This window comes from Silene latifolia, chromosome 10 (genome assembly GCF_048544455.1).
Source record: "Silene latifolia isolate original U9 population chromosome 10, ASM4854445v1, whole genome shotgun sequence".
In the NCBI taxonomy this organism is placed as follows: Eukaryota; Viridiplantae; Streptophyta; class Magnoliopsida; order Caryophyllales; family Caryophyllaceae; genus Silene; species Silene latifolia.
In genome coordinates, this window is record NC_133535.1 from 84,734,482 (window position 1) to 84,755,842 (window position 21,361).

At 37.6% G+C, this 21,361-nt stretch overlaps 1 protein-coding gene, 1 long non-coding RNA gene and 1 other non-coding gene across 4 annotated transcripts; 1 reads left to right on the top strand and 2 right to left on the bottom strand.

The window, feature by feature from the left end:
• Positions 1–618: 618 nt before the first annotated feature.
• Positions 619–1,536, top strand: LOC141605706 (uncharacterized). Its single transcript, XR_012526434.1, has 2 exons — positions 619–821; positions 1,168–1,536. It is a non-coding gene; the product is annotated as an uncharacterized LOC141605706 (long non-coding RNA).
• On the bottom strand, positions 1,106–12,005 carry LOC141605705 (uncharacterized). Of its 2 annotated transcripts, none has more exons than XM_074424581.1 (3): positions 11,365–12,005; positions 5,603–6,843; positions 1,106–2,433 (listed from the first exon to the last, which is right to left on the bottom strand). In XM_074424581.1, exons 2-3 carry the CDS (start codon positions 6,829–6,831, stop codon positions 1,839–1,841), a joined length of 1,824 nt encoding a protein of 607 aa, XP_074280682.1. In that variant the 5' UTR covers positions 6,832–6,843; positions 11,365–12,005; the 3' UTR covers positions 1,106–1,838. The 2 variants fall into 2 exon arrangements, with proteins under 2 accessions (XP_074280682.1, XP_074280681.1); XM_074424580.1 differs by having other exon boundaries at positions 5,603–6,859; positions 11,365–11,999.
• A 5,434-nt stretch (positions 12,006–17,439) lies between these two features.
• Positions 17,440–17,546, bottom strand: LOC141610315 (small nucleolar RNA R71). The gene has a single exon (XR_012528217.1). It is a non-coding gene; the product is annotated as a small nucleolar RNA R71 (small nucleolar RNA).
• Positions 17,547–21,361: the final 3,815 nt, after the last annotated feature.

Consider the following 21,361-nt stretch of genomic DNA (forward strand, 5'->3'; position numbering starts at 1 on the left):
AGAGTTATACACAATTAGGGAAAGAGATTAGGGAGGGAGAATTGTGACTCTTCAACGAGATGTAATCTCATCCCTCCATCCCTTCCATCCAAGCTCTTATAAGACTTTTAGGGCCTTATATGGTATGAAAGCGCTTATAAGAACCCTTCTATATATATATATATATATATATATATATATATATATATATATATATATATATATATATATATATATCATCTGATACAATGTGTGTCATCTTAGTTTATATAAACCGAAAAAGGGCTTTCATTTAGGTCAAGACTGTAGAAATGGGCAAAGGATATATTTTGTGTTTAGTTGGGATTTATTCCATAAAATTCTCATATAACCGAATTGGTTAATAAAACAATGTTGGTTGAATGAGAGTCGTACACTCGTACGTTTATCCTATATAGTTCGGGTGAAATGTATAGGTAATTCACATCCCTTGCACAGTAATATATATCTCAGGCCACCAAATTACTACAATAAAAGTTAGTTGAAACTGAATATTCATAGTGTGGTCCGGACACATCAAATAATGATGGTCAAGTGGTCAAACAATACTGAATAATTCACCTGTATTTATAAGGCATTATTATGTGCACATTCATTCTCAACCCATTACCAAAATGAAACATTCTCACATGTTTATAACCTCTTGTATCATTTTCTCTACCTTTCTCATTGCAGGCACTTACCACTGCTCTCAATCCCCCCTTTCCGGTCTGACTTCCTCTGGCTATAACATTCTCCAACGCTCACCGAGAAGAGCTTTAAGGGCAATTCCGACTCAACAACAAGACAATGCAACAGCTAAGGTCAGTTTATTCATTACTTAGGCTCAAAACTTAAGTTGAGAGTCCTATGATGAAACGAGGGAAGACTCGAGGTTTCAGGATGTTTTTTAATGCTAAAATTACCACGTCTTACTGCAAGAATGCCTTACAATGTCAGCCAAGTGCTAGTAAGCTCACTGACCGATTATGTCCAACGCATCATCATCATCATCATCAAACTGCCTGTCTAGCTCCATCTACACTGAAAAAGTAAACAAAAATACACAAAATTGCCCTAAACAAATAGGAGTAGATCAGTCGGATGCTATCATTCCAATATATTTTCATTAATTTATGCTTGTAATTAAATTGAACTACTTATATGCAGGATTCTGAAGACAAACAACATTCAATCGACAATGCAGTATACAAAACACAACCACCAATGGAGATTGCTGATGATGTTGTCGACAAAGAAGAGTTAGTATACCACATAGATTACCATGGTGTGACTACTCACCCGGCACCAACCCCTAAACATCCAGGCCATAGTAAATAGCCGCTGCCTTATGCTTCTACAGGGCTCATGTTAACTTATTGCAATACATGTAGCATGATGATATATAGCTTAATTAATGAGATTCTGGTTCACATTTCTAAATTCTACGGTTAAACCGTCTTTAGCACGTATTTGGATGCAATATGGGCATCTTCAGCTTCTAACAAACACTTATAAATCAGTTGACTTATTACCTCACATACGAGTGCCCAAAATTCATCATTGCATTCAAGGGAATGTCACTCTGACAGTTCATTTTAAAGGTTTTCATAAATAGCCCAGTCAAACACTTGGACACGCACGTGTTCGATACTTCTTACCAAGTATGTGTGACATTGCACAGCCACCCTGTTTACTGACTGGTGTTGGCACTTGATGTCGGCCAAATTAATGTAATCAATCCTGCTGCTACCCTTTGATGTACTCTGATGGGTTGACCTTAATAAAATTTACCAGAAATAAATCCAGGTAAAGACACCTTTCGTAGACGGAGTTCATGGCTAGTGATGCAGCGAAAGCATTCCATTCATAAATTGCACTCTACCCTCCTTGTACTTATCATGCAAAGTTTTGAATCTGTCTCTTGCATCATTGAAAAGAACTTCGTCACAAAATCTCGACTTCAAATGATCAAATACACCTTCTGCCTTTTCCTTATTTTCATCAATACTCGATATGAGTTTTCCAATTTCAGCTGATTCATAATCAAAGCTAATGCCATCAAATACATCCTTCTCATTGAGGTGTTCAAGCCATCTGAGCCAATGAAAAGGATCTTCCTTTTGCTGAAGAGCCATTTTCACAAAGTTCACAGAATCTGTGAAGTTAGCCAACCCATGGACTTTATTAATCACCTGGTCGAAAACGTCCTTTTGATTCTCGTCTAGCCAAACCTTAGTCTCTCGGGGTAAGGAATTTGAAGCAAGCAAGCAAGCTTTACGAAACACGGGCTCTGTACAGCTAACAAGTCTGATTGCAACATGCAAGATATTCACATAAAAAGCTTGCAAAATTCCACAAGTGTCAGGGGCAAAATAACAGGTTTGCTTTCCATGGCTCCAACTATGGAGGGCAACATGAGCAAAACCCTCCCACCTGTTCCAATCAATAGGGCTTAAGTCATCAGAAAGGCAAAAAGAACTATATACCCGGATTAAAAAATTTTGAGATTAAAATGTCACTAAGCTTGCCAGTCGACAACTAAACTGACATCTAACATGTACGATTCTTGAGCTAAAAAAAAAAAAAAAAAGGAATCTTTAGCAAATTAGACACAAACCAGTTATTGACATGAAAAAGTAAGATCAACAAAATGTATCAACCAAAAGGCTGAATTACGTTCTTGATCCACCTGACGCCCTCTTTTCTAGACCTCAAAATCAGACCAACACTAGGAAATTTGAAATTCTGTATAGAGGGTTCTCTCCTCCCGAGTTAAGATATTTGTTCAGTTTCCCATATGCTTTGACTAAATTGATACGAAAGACAAATTCAAGTTATTAATTGGATGTCATTTCACAGATTTGGTATGTTTGAGTAACAGATACAGAAAAATTGTTCTTCGTCATGTAGAGAGTTGTCTATAAAGTTTAACCATATAGGCTTTGCATAACTGCATATTGAGCCACTATTCAATCAGCAGGCGTTAGTTCGTTATAAGAGGACAATTATGTATCCTAATGCTCATGGTTTTAACTTTTAAATATCTGCCACAATCTCCAAACACGACTGAGCTACCAAGGTTTTCAACTATACCACGAGTACATATCGAGCCAATATTGGCCGCGTTTATAGCAAAATGATCGAGATCAAACCACGACAACGGACTCTAATATTAAGCCTGAAACTACTTCTATGCTAGCGAGTAAGTCCTCGAGAATAAATAAAAAATAGAGGAACCCTTAGTTCATCATTTAGCATTCAAGTCAAGTAGATAAGAGAATACAAAAAATAATTGCCTAAGACATGAGTATCTCTATAATACTTCTTTAGTAATACTCCCTCTATTTTTTAGCTACATAAAACACGCTCAAAATATCAATGACGCCATTCAAATAATAAGTAGAAAATAGAAAATGGAGCACTTCCTAAGACTTGGAGGAAGTGTAATTTTCATTTTCTTCACAGTTGAATTTTTAGTCAAAATTTCAAAATTTTCACCATAAACATTTTAAAAGAAGTTAAATAGGCTCATATTAATCATGTACTACGAACACGTAAGAATGAGCTGCCAGTATGGCACACTAGTATCAGATGCTGACAGAATACAGAGAAATACAAAGGGCTGTAATGCTACAATTTACATGTTACATCAAGGTTGAACATTCAACCATACTATTGTTTAATCATCAAGGGTCATTTCATTAGAACAGATAAGGACAATGTAGGACAGCATAAGAGATGCCTTTCAACATTATCTTGCCGTATGAAACCAAACAAATAAATATTGTTTACACTCAGTATGAACTTTTACACTAAATGTTTATAAATAACACAATGTTCAACCAACACAGCATACTTAGATACTGAATTCAGGATCTACATAAAATTAAGAATGCACAAGACGTTATAAAAGCTTAAAATGTCAGCTGATGGCTCAAATGGAATAACGAGCAAGTGAGTGGTCATCATACCAACACGAATTTACAGAGAATATAATTGAATGGGTCATGCCACATTTCGATAAGAACAGAGCTTTAATCCCAAACTATTTGGGGTTAACACAGCTGATTTGGGGTCTACCAAGTAACTAAGGAATAAAAAAAGGACCAAATTAATTTTTTACACCAAATTTAATTTTTTTACCTTTCAAATAAGACATTAACAACAGACAACAGTCTGGTTGGATGTATGCCTTCACCAGGACCTACCAAACTATGTTACTCAAACTTAGTATTAACTGTCGGACATGGGTGTGATTTTAACCTAGTATGAAATAGTCGAGTCCAAAAGAGAGTTGTGTCAACAGGCTACACACAACCAAATTGAAGTGCTGAAGTAAGATAAATACTATCATATTGAAAAAAGAAAACAAAAGTGATCAAACTTCCCAGAACACAACCAAATTGAAGTGCTGAAGTACAAATAAAGTACTACTATTACAATCATACCACACGCCCACAAGTACTGTCTACATTTTGCTAGTCATTCTCAGTTCTTCATTCATTCACAGTATTTCCACCTCTAATAAACACCTACTTCTCTAAGGGTCCATCTACCTGTCAGAAAAAGACTACTTGAAAAAGATCCCTTGACTCCCATCAGTCATCAGTGCAAGGTAGAAGTAGGATGCACTCAACTCACAAGGATGTACTACAATAGCTCATCAATCTAGAAATGATCGTACTATCAACAATTAAGCCAACTACTACTATGATTTAAGTGCATCGTAAGCTACTAGGAATAACGTGTGTAACATGTTCACCCACTTTTTCCGAGCACATTAGATAGATAGGACACCACATGCATCTCTCCCAGATGATGCAGCGTACATTTAAAACGCAAGAATTGAAAGAGATACTAAAGCAGACGAAGATTCAGAATTTATAGTCTAATCTATGGTTCATATTCTGTAAATAAGCTTTCTAAGAATTCATGGAAAGGTATGGTATCAACATTTGGGTGCCTCAATCAGAAGTAATTTTGGTTTCTTTTACGTACTCCGTACATTATAATCAGACAACGTACCATTTTATGCCAGTGAGCTGTAATTGACTTTTAACGGAATTTGTTTAGATTATTTCAGTCTATTGTGGATTTATGTTATAAGGTTGACACTATTAAATTTCGTTGTAGAATTTAATCTCATTATTATAAAATTATGTGGTCCAAATACGCGATAGAACCAACACTGTAGCCGCTAGAAAATTACAATTCTGTCACAAAAATCTTACTAGTGTCATTATCCCCCTCCAGTTAAAAAGCTCATCAAAAACAGCCACAGGCTACTTAATTTCCTGATGAGATATTGGAAGATGGAAAGCCCAGGACCCAAAATGCAGCTCATAGTAGCATAAAGAATGCAGCATGAAAAAGCAGCAATAGGAGACAACACCGAAACAAAAAGAACCCTATACACAATCAAACTGCTATCCAACTCCCATCTCCTCGTAAATGCCGTAGCAACCAGCCCAAATGCGGAATAGGAAATTCCGATCAAAGGCGCATATAATACAAAGCATATCACATCGACTAGCGCCATTCAAAGTTAAAAATGAAGAAGAACCTCTAGTAATGAGTAAATCAAAACAAAACAGGAGCTTACTCAAACGGAGGCTCAACCTCAATGGCTAGTGTGAGATGTGCAGAGAACTTTGAATTCTCACTGCGTTCATTAAGGTCTGAAACTGTACGTGCTTCATGAGCGAAACCTCTAGGTATATAAAGAACATCACCTTCTCTCAATAATATTTGTCTGCTATCTGTTTGCAGTTCTTGTGGAACCTCAAGCTGCTCATAAAGACGAGGTAACTCGAAGACTGGCTTCGGAAACACATTCCACACCTTGGTCCCACGAAGTTGACATATAAAAACACAGTGATCATCACAGTGGCATGCTAAGCCTTGAGAATCAGATGGTGTAATATAAAGGTTGGCACCCACAGATGGCTGACCAAATAGATTAGCAACTAACTGCGAGATAGTAGCAATGCTCTTTAACCGATACTCCATCCCACGAATGGCTACAGTATATCCCTCCATGTATGCCACCTCACACTTTAAGATGTCATCCGAAGAGAAACGACGAGAAGAAATCTCCTTGTTTTCGCTTGAACTCTCTAGAAAGTAATGATGCTCAATTCTAGAATGCAAATTCGTTTTTACAACACGTATGTCCTGTTGATATATCACTGAGCAACCCAGTGTATCCCTAAAATCGTTAAGAAAATTCAGCCCGTTTATTTCATCCAAACCAACAGGCGGGCAAGAAATCATTCCTTGTAGAAGAGAAGCAATAAATCCCGGCATTGATTCGCCAGAAGCTAATGGATGCATAAATGGGCTGAAACTATCATGGACCGAGCCTATATCTCCCGGTCGTTTCCTCATCAGATAAAGCGATGATTCCCAATGGTCTACCATGAACTTCTTGAAATCTGATGCTTCAGTCCCAAAAAGGTGACCAATGATCTCGTCACATGTTCTGGCAGAGATAAGAGCAAGACTAGAACAATACATTGAAAGCCTAAATATACTTTCTGCTAAATTGTACACGGTAATATTGCTTAGGTGGCAGAATTTATGTTTACAATGGTTTGTAAGCTTTGGAGTTAATAACTGCTTATGTACATTAGACCATATTTCTTTCCAATAAGGAGTCAATGCTTTCACCAGATTCCTCGGAATCTTTTTAAGCTGTTCAGTATTGCAGGAATTGGTAAGAGTTACCGCAGTATCAAGAAGTGACAGTGGTAGGTTATCTTGACTGAGTTCAGCACCAAGGCGAAGATCACCATCCTTCTCCATAATGAGAATAGAAATTGAAGATGCCATAGACTTTTGTACCTGAAGGAACCCAAGTCTGATTGAATGTTATCTTTTATACAATAAATACATATCAGATCATCTTACACAGCATAGCAAACAAAAGATAAAAAAACAAATCTGTACACAGCAAATATTTCAGGTTTTACTATTAATCAGATCAGGGGCAAACCCAGGATTTAATATCTAGGGTAGCAAAAAAAATTAGCCTATAAATATCCATAAATTTTGGAATCGAGAAAAATATACATAATTTGTTAAATGTATAACGAGTACAATGAATGCTTACATAATAACAAAATATTGAGAGCCAAAAAAAAGAGTGAATATGAATGTAGCAGTAGGTGAAAATATTCAAACCTGGGGCAATAGGTGAAAAACCAAAGCTTTTACCACTGAACCACAAGATGATATTGTACATTTCATGGGACAACATTTACTTATCTATTATGTAGCAGTATTTGGGGTAGTGAAAATCCGTCTTCTAAACCGACTTTTTTGTGTTTGGGATAGCGGCCGCCACCCCTTGCCACTAGGTGGGTTCGCCCCTGAATTTGATACAAGGAAAGGACCTAATGTGATAAGTAAAAAAAGAGGGATATACAGCCTTGAAAAAAATGAGTAGAGTTTCTATGTTTTTTTTTTTTTTTTCCTTTTGAGAGAAAATATTGATCAAAGGACACGGGTGACACCCATGTACAAACACACACCAAAGGGGGTGAAACAAATACAAAAGGAGAGCAAGAAGAATAAGCTCTCAAGCTCATGTGAGCGATCTTAGTAGGGATGTCAGCGGGGCGGGTATAAGCGGGTACGGGTAGACTTTCGCCGGTGGTAGGGTGGGTGCGGGTAGAAAAAATTCCACCCGTCATGGGTGGTGGGGTGGGGATTGGTATTATGTCATATCCATCTAATACCCGCCTACCCACCAATTATTAAAAAAAATATAGACATTATTATGACTTTCTATAATGTTCTCAAGAACTTTTATTGAAAATCTTAAACTAGAAATATAAAAATGAAAATATGCTGAAATTCATAGTGACTGCTTGGTGGGTACGGGTATGGGAATTGCTTGGTGGGTACGGGTACGGGGGAGCCTATATCCAGCACCGCCCCGCCCCGCCCCGATGACATCCCTAGATCTTAGACAAAATGACAAGTTCGAGTCAGAATGGAACATTAGACCCCAACTAACAATAACATAGAGAGTAAATAGAAGTGTTGACGTGTAGATGTCATTAAAAATGTATGGTTTGCTTAATCCAGATAAACCACCAAATAGCCAAACGAACTATCTTCCTAACTCCGCCGATCCAATTCTTTTCCATCGTCTTCGAGTCTGAAAGACTATCTTTCGCCTAGCAAGGGTAAACCTAACTTAAGCCGAAAAGAGACAAGGAAAAATGGCACAAAAAATATCATAATAATAGAGTCAATTTCTGCCGTGAGAAGAACTGCTTCTTTCTTGCTTAATAGTGGGGCTCCCATTCACCAACGCAGGCTAAAAGTGCTCTCCGAACCGTGCAAGATAGTAACCTACCACACGGCTCTCAAACCCAACCTATGGTGAATCCCGCGAGAGAAAGTAAAAGATCCGCATCCTTTGCCCGAGATGCTCCTCCCGGCCGATCAAGCTGCGAACTGATCGTAATAGGCTTAGCTTTAAGCCGATCATTCGGTTCAGATAAGTCAAGACCCTTCACTCGGTTCGCACAGGTGAAAAAAAGAAGATTAATGGGTTCTTCAACTTCAACACACAAAGAACACTAGGCTAGCCAAAGCGAAGTTTTTCCCCTTAACTATGTCTGAAATTTAACACGACACTTTTTTTAGCAAAGAAACAAGCTTCTGTGGACGCTTGCACATCTAATTTAGAGCAGAGGGGAAGCCACAAAAGATAGGCTTTTCTACAAGATTGGAGAAACTCCTCCCATAGAAAAGTCCTAAGTTATCATCATGCAACCAAATTATCACGACATTTCCTTGAGAAACAATTTCAACAAAAGAAAGGAACTCCGCTAGCCTCAAAATGAAGGTTCTCCCAAGTCCCAATCATTAAGGGGCTTCAAAAACTGTACACCTCTTGATCCCACAAATAACAAATGGTGGCCCATCCAAGAATTCATTCACAATAACATCTTTGCGAGGAGCAGTTTGGAAAAAGTCCTAAATTTGGATTCCCAAAGGTAAATCCCCACGCCAAACGCCATGCCTTACAAAAATTATGACTCCATTTTCAACCCTAGAGTGAATGGAGAATAAAAAAATTCAAACTTGTAATTTCTATGATTTTTTTCTCACCTTCAAATACTTTCTGTCAACTTTTACAAAAATATTTTGAGTGGCAAGAAGTGTCTCAGGAGTTAGGGAAATTGGTACTGGAATGTAAAGGGCAAATAAAAACTTGATTAATGAACAAATCGCGTGACAACCAGACTTCCTTGGAGGGTATTTTGACCCTTGTATTTACTCTAGCTGACATGAAATTCCTCCCATCGTAAAGCGAATCAAAATTATCTCTTGTTCTTGGCAAAGAAGAGACAAGATATTCTTCGAGAGTTTTGCTTTTTTTGTTTGTATCCCCAAATAATGATTTTTCCCGGAGAATTCTTTCATCTCATTGCATCCTTTTAAATTCTTGCTTATAATACAGTAAAAGGAATACAAACCATAATTAAATGATAATAGGCTAGTTAATAGAATACGGGCAGAGAGAGGGAGTCGTTGAGCCATGACATAAATAGTAAAATGTGGGTGTGAAGGTGGGTCTCGTATATTGTAGCGATTCGTCAGGAGTCTGAACATTAGACAGAGGATAAAGTGCAAAAACTACTAATGTCTGAACTGAAAGTTAAAAATAAAAAAAATAAAAAAAATTTAAGACTCGTTTTGGTTGGGATAAAGATAGCCTACTGTGTTTAAAGGAGGCAAGGACATTAGAGAGTTACTACTTCTATTTATGGCACATTACTTTAAGAAGACATGACACACTCAAAAGCTTCAGAATTAAGATGAACAAGGAAATCACAGTTTAGTAACATTATAAGGGTAGACACAAGTCACAGAGTAATGCATCCAAGAAAGCATTTAGGTATTAGAATTTAAAATTTCAATTGAATGTATGTATAATTACTTTAACTTACCTTCCTTACCTTTTTTAAAAAATTACTGCTATAAATTAATATTCATGAATCTAATTTCTATAAAAAGAAAAGAAAAAATGTGTGTTACGACTTTTATACCTATGAGTTCATATCAACCTTTTTTTCACGTTTCCCTTCTCTTATCATTTTGGGTTTTAAGGCTCTCATGTTATTGTTGTGGTAAGTATAACGTGTGAGAAGACAGCTCAAAAACATTCAGAACACTGCTCCCCTCGCCTCTTCTTGACACTGTTGTTTTGCACACGGCTTAGAAACCCTGGAGTTCAACTTCGGTGACCATTTCTACCACGACTGACTTTACAAGATATCACTCGATAAAGGAAGACACAACCTAAGGTTCCCATGTTGTTAGCTTCCACTTCTGCACTGTTCACCACTTTCACTGCCTAAATCTAGATGATCTTTAACCCACCATGATAAGCAAACTCTTCGAAAGCAGAACACAAGAGCTCAGTTTTCTATCAACGCTCAGCATTTTACTACACTAAAATTTGGTGCTGAGATATACCGTATCAAACCTCCCTTTCTTTTGATCATGTCTTACATCTCATATCTATATACTCGTACGATGCATATAGCCGTTGAGAATGATCGAACTTAATCATAGACCACTAAACAGCAGTTGAGGACAACCTGAGAAGAAGAATTCTACCTACAAACCCCATCCAATTTCCACAAATCAGCGTTGGTCATCAATTTCATAGTCTATCACTACAGAGTTTTCACATCTATAACAAATACTCCCACGCACTAATAAATCCCTACGATCCTGGATTCAAGTATGCCGTATCGCTCATTCCAGCTATAGGCAATTGGCTGACAACTATCAGTACTTATACATACTTTCAGTGATTGTACTCAACAATTAAGACAATGAACTTTGGTTGACAATTAGCAGCACAAGTGATCCAACTTTGCAAGCATTTCATGTTTGCTACTCCTTGGGTTTCGGAAGATAGTTTAGTATGATATGTAAACTATTTGCGGAGATAGAGGGAGTATTAGTGAAGGTATACAATGAGGTTACAATGAGAATACATTGTTTGGAAATGACATTTAAATCACACTATAACTTTAACAATGATATTTCAGATCAAAGTACTCCCTATGTGGCGGTCATTTGTTTACCAATTCCATTTATGAGTGCCCGATTCATTTGTTTAGCTTTTTCATATTGAGAGTATATTTGAAGGGTAATTTGATCATCTAGTAATCTATTGTCCAGTAGTCACTAAATAACACCACCCACAAATTGGCCCCTCCCCTCTCCTTGGTCTTGGTGCCAAAAACCAAAGGTACACAAATGACCGGGAGCGAGGGAGTGTATGGTTTGCATCATAATCCGAAGCTTAAAGTAGAAGATAGAAATACTCACATAACATAATCCAAGGCAGAAAGGTCAAGTAATGTTTGACGGCCGAAACAAGTGACAGAAACATCCAACAAAACATTAACAATCTCCCTCTTCAAATCCCAATTATCACACCCAACAATCTTCAAAACCAAACCCTTTAAAATCACCCTATCATTACAAATCATTTCATTCACCTCAATCGAAACCAGGGACAAATACCCAATAATTTTAACCACTGTTCCAATGATATCGCGGCAAATCATCATAAGCGGAATCAATGCAATGAGGGTGTTGAGGTGGGTTCGTAGAAATGATGATGAACATTGTTGTACCATATCAAGGAGTTTGGTGGAGCATGATTTTAGTATGGGTATTGATGATGGGTTTTGCGGGTTTTTGAGGGCGGAAACAAGTGTAGGAACCAGATATTTTAGGTTTCTACTGACGGTCAATTGTGATTTTAAATGCCATTGCTGGGTTTTTGAGGTTTTTGATTCTGATCTTGTTGCTGTCTCCTTCTCTGGTTTCATCTCCATGGAAGAGATTGAGATTGAGTTGGGTCTTTTCTCGCACACGAGAGGATTTAAAACTGAAAATAAACAGATGGCTTTTTCTATATAGTTGTTTCCATGCGCGCGGAGTCCCAAGGACCATATCCGTCTATATTGAAAATATCTAGATTGCATATAACTTAGAAAGGGTGGTTGTATAATTATTGTTTACTCAACATTTATCTTGGGTACAATTTTTAAGGTAACAATTGATAATAACATTGATAATAACGACTCTTACCCTATAGATACAAAAGTTTAATTAACAATTGATAATACTCCTCTAGAATTTAAGAGAACAAAAAAATGTTCATGTGACTATAGATACAAAAGTTTAATTAATTTACACAATCAAAGGTTGTTTGGCTTTCGACCTTTCTTACTCTAATGTATTTAGTTTAAAGACATCATACACGTGTCTTTCTTCGTTAAGAATGTTGAGCTCCTCTTTTCCATAATAATCCTCAAATATCAGGTGCTGATATTCCCATATCAAAGTGTCAATTTTGGGTTTCCCATTTTCTTCCACCTCCATGAGAGCTTTCTTTTCTTTCATTACAGCCTATAGGGCATATACTCGGTTTCCTCAACAATATCTGCAGCATATTGCATCTCTAAGCTCTCAACCTGAATCTCGTTGTTGAGCCATGGTACTGCATTCTGGAGCTTCATCCACATCAGTTAGAAGCCAACTCGACAGCGGTATTGCATATCACAAGGCAATTAGGAAACGTGGCATGTTGATCATCGCCTCAGACATGTTACCTGTTAAACACGTGGTCTTCTTCGTTCACTGTTAATAAGCTCTTCATAAATGTTTGGGCTGACTTCCATTAAGGAAGTGAGGATGACAATTAAGGTTTTCAAAGCCACCAAAAAAACAAGCCAGCCAGAAACATTAAAAAATGTGCAGTTTAGTATATGAATAATCACAAGGATATCCAATTAAAAATGTTAAAAAAACAAGCCAACCACCACCGTAGATACTAAACAGATACAAATAATCAAAAGGATATCCACTAATTTCATAATTAGTACTACCCAGCAAATACTACAAAAAACACTAAACTTTACCCGAAAAATTACAAGAAATGACATACCCAGAAACAAGGTCTGATCTTTTCATTTGTAACCCGATGAAAATGTGTAGACTCATTAGCTAGTACTTCCGCTAGTCAAATCCTAACAACACATTATTTCAAAATGCTTCACATAAAGATGGGACCATGGCATTCGAATTTGAAGGGAGGTAGTAACGATTGAAGTAAAAACAATTAATAATGAAGCTTAAGCTTTTGACATATCAAAACGGTGAAATGATAGTATCTCCAAAATGAGCCCTAAAGTTCGACAGTAAACATACCTGCTCTGCCAAAAAGGAAATCCCATGATGATTTGCCATTTCATAAGTTTCACCAAGAATGGATTGAACGGCTTCCAAGTGTGTTGATACACATAGTATATAGAGATTGCCCACGATGCTGCAGAAAATGACAGGAATATTAGCCTTTCAGTTGGGTGATAAATGTATAAGACACAAACTCAAAGAAAAAGCGTGCTCGTCTTTTTGCTGTTATATTCAATTTTTAGTAGGTGAGATTCATGATAAAAATTGCTCAATTTGTTATTTGCTTTACTATGAAAACGTGCTTCAATGTAATACAATGAATAGAAGAAAATGTCGAACAGTTCATCGGTTAGCCTTAACAAAGTTCTAGTTCTCTTTTTAACGCTTTCGATATCATTCTGAAATCGAGCCAAACATGGGTGAATCGATGGGCCTGTTGCGGGTGTTGCCTTACTTGCTATTACAAGATAAAGGCGGTTTCCACCAGCAGGTCTATAGGCTATCAAAAACTTGTTAGTGGTTGAGTAAGCTCACATTTCTTCAATAAATAATGTTTATTTCAACCCTTATTTGAATACCAAGTGTTGTGCTGAAGGAAAGAAGAGAGGGAGGGGATAAGTTCTTCCAATCTTTGACACTGAGTATGATGGAAATGATTCCAGTTTTTTCATTATCGCTGTAAAAACTAAATTTAAAATCGAGTGAATAGGGGGAAAATGGTGTCTGGGAATGGAATAGCGAAGGTTTGGAGTATCCTTCAATGAATTTACTACCAGAAACACTATGATCATCTTCATCACTAAGCATATACAAAGTATATCTTATTAAAAAACTCTCCCAAAATCAACAACTAAAAGAAAAATTAAAACCAGATGAATAGTCTGACTTACTTGTAACTCCGACTTTCCTGTGGCGATATTTTGTTGTATGAGGAATGTGGAATACCGGACTCCAGCCCTTGCGAAACACATACCAAACACATTATAACAGCAAGAAAATTTAATTAAAATGATGAACTTAAAATTTGCAAGGGAAACAATACCTTAAACCAAGAAATCCTCTTGTAGTTATGGCTGTTCTATCCGATCGTCCTTCGAGGTGGTTGGGTATAATCACCTACAAACGACACCGTTGATGCCTATCCCCACCTATACGAGCATAAACGTTAAATAGAGAACCAAGTAGAGAACCAAGAAGGTCAATCTCCTCTAACCGTCGAAGAATCAAGAGCCATTGTTCATCGCCTCTCTTTTCACTTTACCGTATCAACTTACCCCAAATTTTAATGACAGTGAAAGGCGATACGAAAAGGGAAAAAATAAACAAACTAATATGTCAACAGTAAAGCTAGGGAAATACATACTCAACTCAAAAGATAAATAATTAGACAGAGCATCTCTGTTTGTTTATGACTGCTTCCAGCATTGAGGGACTGGGGTTCCGTCGTCTTGAACAACCTGTATCCAAATATATATATATATATAAGTAACAACCATATTAAGAGAAAACTTGAACTTTAGCCTAATCTAACAAATAGACCAGATTAGTAGGGAAACAATAGTAAACAATCAAATGAATTTCAACACTATTAAGACCCCCAAAAACTGCCTGTATAAAAACATATCAAATGAGAACCACAAATTACTTCTTTGTACTCCAATATGGTCTCAAATTAAAATCCACTTTTGCCCAAGATAAGGCGATAAAACATAATAACTGTCTTATGATCAATTGAGTTGGAGTAATAGATGCTCAAGCAGGAGACTTAGGAGACTTGGGAGACAAAGCAAGCATCTAGATTATTACACAGTTCAGTTGCATAAGCTAAATTCATGTCTGCCAAAGTCCCTTAAGAGAATATGTAGCTTTCATCTATTTCTATTAGCACAAGAACTTGGAGAACCACACATAATCAAACAACAAGGTTGATAAGTGCATAATTTACATACTTTTACCCCTCATTTTAGCTCGATTTCTATTGTTCGTCGTACCTTAATTAGTTTATATTTGAGCTAATCTTGTGTTCTAGGTGTATTGTTGTGTTTGTTACGGTTTTGTAGGAATCTAAGCATTTAGAGGCTTTTTCCTATCATTTTATACACCAAGTTCACTAAGCTAAACAAGACCAAGTGTTGGACTAAGAATGGAGCATTGGATTGGGTTTTGCATGGAGAAATTGATGGATTAATATGTATAATGCAAATGTTGCCAACAATCGAAGTCAAAGCCCAATGTTCAAATCCAAGTCAAGGTGGAAAGCATAAGATTCCAACATGCTTAGGATGCTTTTTGGGAGCTCTAAAGATGTTAGATGGAGCATTTACCCGGGTGCATTAAGGGTCATTAATCACGCACTTAGGATTCCTCAAGCAATTAAGTGAGGAATTAAGCGAAAATACCCGGAAACACACGACCCCGATCGGGGCCACCCAACCCCGATCGGGGCCGCATGCATCTCGAATGTTTACGTTTCTTCTTCCTCTCCTATAAATAGGAGAGGTGTTCCAAGGTCTTAGCATCCAATTTTTACGTCTCACTTTTGTTCTTCATAACCTTAAGCAATATAATCTCTCAATAGTTTTCATATTAGTTTACAAATTAGTTAATCTTGTAGTTCTTAAACATTTGGTTCTAAGTTATTTCAAGCTTTTGGTTATACATTGTTCTTCCATACAAGTTCTCTACTTTTAAGGTATTTCTACTTATAGTTTATATCACTACATTTCTATTTTAGTTTATACATAGTTTATAATTAAATAATTTGTTTAGATTCCTTTAGTTTATTTCCTCCACATGTTAAATCAATTAGTTTATATAAATCATACAATTATGTTTAGCATTTCTTATAATTTAGTTTGCAATTTACACCTTAACATGAGTAGCTAATTTCCTTAGTCTAAGGGCTAGGGGAGCCATGCAATAATCAAATATGTAACATGATAAAATAGGTTAATAATAATATTGTTCATATTGCTTCTATCACATGTTTGCATCGTCACGTTTAATCTTTGTTTAAGGCCTTATTCAAATGATTAAGTTTGTTCATTCATTCTATAAGTCGAGAGGCACGGAATTGAATTAGACTAAGCATGTATAGTAGGAAGACCTAGTCATGGACGAGAGTTTCTCTAGGACCCGGTCTATGGTTGATGCTAATGCCGCAAGGTGGGTATCTTTAAGCCTAAGCAATTGACAATGTTATTAGTACCGAATTTATCATAATCATATGTTTACTTTTGCATGTGTGACCCGAACCCCTTAGACTCTCTTTTATTATATAATTTACATCATTATTGTTATTAATCACCAAACAACCAAACCAACCCAAATCGTAATCGACCTTGATAAAAATATACCCATAGCAATTCACGAAGTGATTCCCGTTTCCTTGTGTTCGACCCCTATTACTACATTAAATTGTGTCTAGGGTATAAATATTATCTTTGTATAGGTGTGCGATAGCCTATCAAATTTTGGCGCCGTTGCCGGGGAAACGGTTTTATTGCTTTTTGAATTGTCGATTTTTATCTCGTTTTCCTTTGTCTTGGGGAACACTTGTTCCTTGAGACCGTTACTTATCATTTTCCTAGAGATTGTTGTCTTATGCCCAGGTCCTCTCGTAGTGGAGAATTGCTTTCACCGGATTCCGAACCCGAGAAAACCTTTAGGAGAAGACGACGTTTTTGGAAGGAAGTGAAAGAAGCCACTTCTCCCATACAAGTTGAAAGTGCTAAAAAGTCTTACTTAGACGATCTAGAGGTTCTTGAAGAGGAGGAGGTTTCAAGTTCATCACCACCACCACCATCACCATCTACTACCAAAAAGATGGTGAAACTTTCCGATCACTCAAAGCCCACAGCGGCCATGCTTCCGGCCGGAATCACAACCACTCAAATCACCGCGCCGGAATTCGAGATCAAACCGGCTTTCATTAGCCTTGTGGAGAGGAAGCAATTTGGAGGAAGTCCTTTGGAGGATCCCAATTTGCATGTGCAAAACTTTTGTGACTATTGCTCCATGATTCGTCAAACGGGCATCACCCAAGCCCAAATAAGGGAAATACTTTTCCCTTTCTCTTTGAAGGACAAGGCCAAGCTTTGGATCAATAGCCTTGACCGCACCACCTTGGGAATCACCAATTGGGAGACATTGGCTCTTGCTTTCTATCAAAAGTTTTTTCCACCGGAGAAAACTCAAACTTTGAGGAGCCAAATTACCGGATTCCGTCAACAAGCTCTTGAGAGCTTATATGAAGTTTGGGAGAGGTACAAAGAGCTTCAAAGGCAATGCCCACATCATGGGCTAGATGATTGGTTTCTAGCAATAACATTCTATAATGGATGTTGTGCCGAGTCCCGAAGGATTCTTGATTCCGCCAACAATGGGCGGTTTGATCAAATTGACACCGACCTTGCTCATGCCACGATCGAATCTATGGCGGTCCATGATGCCCAATATGTCAATTCCCGAGTTGTGCCATCCAAAGGTAAAGAAGAATCCTCCAACAACTCCGTTTTGCTAGCTCAAATTGCCTTGCTCCAACAACAATTGGTGGAAAGAGATGCTAAAGATTCCATTCAACAACTCAATGTCGTGTCTTCAACAAGCCAAATCATTGTTTGTGATGGTTGCGGAGGTGCGGGTCATTATGCCGCTCATTTCCGAGCTCCTATTGAAGAGGTAAATGCTTTTCAAGCTTTTAGACAAAGTTCATATCCACCGGGTACATTTTCCAACACTTATAACCCGAATTCAAAATTTCATCCGAACTTGTCTTACACTAGCAACAATGTGCTTAACCCTCAACCCCCACCACAACAAAATGCCTATGTTCCTCAACAACAAAAATATATCCCTCCACCGGGTTATCAAAATCAACAAAGGCCCCCACAAAATACCCAACAAAACAATTAAGGAGGTGGTAAGCTTGAGGGCATGATAGTCCAAATGCAAAGGGACTTGTTGGCTCAAATTCAAAAGAATGATCAAGCTCATAGTGCCGCGGTCAAGATGTTGGAACAACAAGTGGCTCAACTAGCCGCTTCTAATTCTCAAAGGAAGAATGGTCAACCACCTCCCCAAGGTGAGCAACCACATGAAACTGTTAATTCTATTTCCTTGAGAAGTGGTTCAAGCTATGATGGGCCATCCATACTTTGGATGATGAGGTGGTTGTTAAAAAGGCTAAGCTTGGGGGAAATGATAAAAAGAAGGTTAGTGAAGAGCCCGTTGTTAAGGACTGTGTACCATTTCCCCATCGATTGTTGATGCTAAAGAGGAAGAGCAAGCTTGATGCCAAAGATGTTGGGTCCTCTATACCCAAAGAAAATGATAAGGTAATTGTTGAGGAAGTCTCTCCTATTGCTAAGGAGAGTGATGCCGTTTCAAAGAAAGTGGATGCTCCCAAGGAGAATGAGAAAGAGATAGTAAAAGATGTGGAGGATGCTCCTCCCAAGGAAGTTGTTCAAATACCATTTCCGCATCGTTTAGAAAAGCACAAGGAGGAAGGTAAGTTTGCTAAATTTTTAGAAGTTTGTAAGAATTTACAAGTCACCGTCCCGTTTATGGAATTGCTTACCCAAGTCCCTTCTTATGCAAAGTTTATGAAAGAGATTCTCTCAAAGAAGCGATCCTTCAATGAGGTTGAGACCATTACTTTCACCGAAGAGTGTAGTGCACTCTTACAAAACAAGTCTCCCCCGAAACTTAAGGACCCCGGTAGCTATTCTATTCCTTGCACTATAGGCAAATATACCATTGATAAGGCCCTTTGCGACCTAGGTGCTAGTGTAAGTGTCATGCCCTATTCCCTTTGTGAAAAACTTAACATGGGTGCTTTAAAATGCACAAGTATTACATTGCAAATGGCGGACCATTCTTTAAAGCGACCTCTAGGTGTCTTAGAAGATGTTCCCGTCCAAGTTGGTAAGTTTTTCATACCCGTTGATTTCCTCATACTTGATATGGCCGAGGACTCACAAACCCCAATTATATTGGGAAGGCCATTTTTACGCACCGCGGGTGGGCTAATTGATGTGAAAAACGGGAAGTTGACATTAGAAGTGGGTGATGACCGGGTTTCCTTTAGCAAAAACAACACCATTAGAAGCCCAATGTTACAAGAGTCTTGTTATTTATTTAGCACTGTGGACTCTTCTTATGCCTCTACTTCACTTGGATCCTTACCAATGGATCCGTTGGAGGACGATGTTGGTGTTGTTTGTTTTGTAGGTGACGATGCTAAGGGCACTAATGCTAGGAGTGCCAAGAGGAAAAGAAAATTTTATTTGAACAATTTCAAATGGTTGCGGAATGCAAAGATAGCTATGAAATGGAGCTTGGTTGGTGACAAGCTCAATGATGAAACTTGAATCAAATAGCTTCTTACGTCATGCAGGACGTTAAACCAGCGCTTCTTGGGAGGCAACCCAAGCTTTTTATTTGTATTTATTTATTTTCTGCAAATTATTGTTTTTCGTAGTTTAGAAATAAAATACTCGACTTGACGATGTTTCTTTTTGTGATTTCTAGGTGAAAATGAAGGAAGAAGAATTAAAAGAGAACCTGGCACGCAGCCCCATGCATCAACCCCGTTCGGGGACGTGGTTTTCGAAACAAGAGGGGAATTAAATCAACGCGGAAAAGAGTCAAAACCCGAAGAGGAGGTCAACCCCGATCGGGGTTGGCGGCCCCGATCGGGGCCGTGGTTCTGTGACTCCCTGCCTTTGCTTTATACGGGTAAAAAAAAAAAGAGATAGATTTCTTTCTATCATTCAAGCATACTCGACGGAACTCATTTCTTTCTTTCTCTCTCGTTTCTTCACCTAAATCACAAGGAAACATCTTCCCCCCCCCCCCCCGATTTCATGCTAGCTTAGGGGAGGCTAGCAAGTCGAATAAGTTTTTCATTGCTTTGCATTCTAGTTTAGATCTTGCAACCCATTAAACATAACCTCTAGTCCTTCTTGTTTTGTGCTTTGAGCCATTTTTATGGTTTGAGTGGGTGATTTGGATAGTTGGCACATTGAGGACAATGTGATGTTTAGCTTGGGGGGAGATGTTGCATTTGCATATAGCATAGTTTGCATGTAGTGTAGAAAATTTGAAAAATTTGAAATTTTTTGAGAGAAATTTGAGCTTTGTGCTTGCTTGTAGCCTACTTTCCTCTTTACTTATCCTAATAATGGCCTATTGCTAATGATTTATTCTTTCATGTTGGGATATTAGCTACATGGGGATGTCTTGACATAGTAGGTGGGAGATGGAGAATGAATCGAATAGGCTTGATCTTGACTTTTGGCAAGCTACAAAATGGTAAGGTAGAGCCTCTTTTTGACCGATGCATCCATATCCGGTCTCTCTTAGGTGAGTGTAGGTGTCTCCTTATAATGTGTGTTTCATCAAAACGCACAAGTATGGTTCTCTTGTCATCTCTTGGTAAGTATGCATTCACTTGTTATAGCATTTTGGAGCTATTCACATGAATATAATTGCCTTCTTGACCCCTTCACAAACAATTTTCCCTAGCTACATTATAACTTGCCTACCTTGTTGAGCTAATAGCTTTGTTTTGTTTTGTTTGGGTGCTCAATTGGGATTTGTTTCAAAGTTTGAATATCATGTGAGCTTGGTCTTAATGCTCAAGAAAAAAAAAAGAAAAAAAATGAAAAGTTGAAAAGAAAAGAAAGAAAAAGGAAATGAAATGGAAAAAAGCATGAAAAAATTGAGAATGGAATGAAAAAAAAGAAGAAGTATGAATTGAAAAGAAAAAGAGAAGAAGAAGAAGAAAAGATATGATAAATTCTCAAGCATTATTCATCATATTTTGGAAAAAAATTTTATGGTTTGAATTGAAAAATTGGGTTAGAATTGGGATTGAGCATCCTTACACTTGGTTGTTGCTAGCTTGACATTAGCTCCATAATCCATAATTCATTTGTTCCCCCTTATTACCCATTACATATTGCCTTCTTCCTACCCATTTGGCTTCATTATCATGCTTACATTTGATTGTCTTTGCTTGCTAGTTTTGACACGTTTACCATATTAGATTGCGGGCACATTATTATAGGTCGAGGATAGTCGAGTGTTTATTCACAAAATTGTCCTTTCACATAAA

Coding starts and splice junctions, on each gene's coding strand:
- LOC141605705 (XM_074424580.1), bottom strand. CDS start 11,879: ATGGAGATGAAACCAGAGAAGGAGACAGCAACAAGATCAGAATCAAAA. Junction 6,860..11,364: donor TCTGCCTTGGATTATGTTAT/GTGAGTATTTCT, acceptor ACATTCAATCAG/ACTTGGGTTCCTTCAGGTAC. Junction 2,434..5,602: donor GAGGTTGAGCCTCCGTTTGA/GTAAGCTCCTGT, acceptor TGATTGGAACAG/GTGGGAGGGTTTTGCTCATG.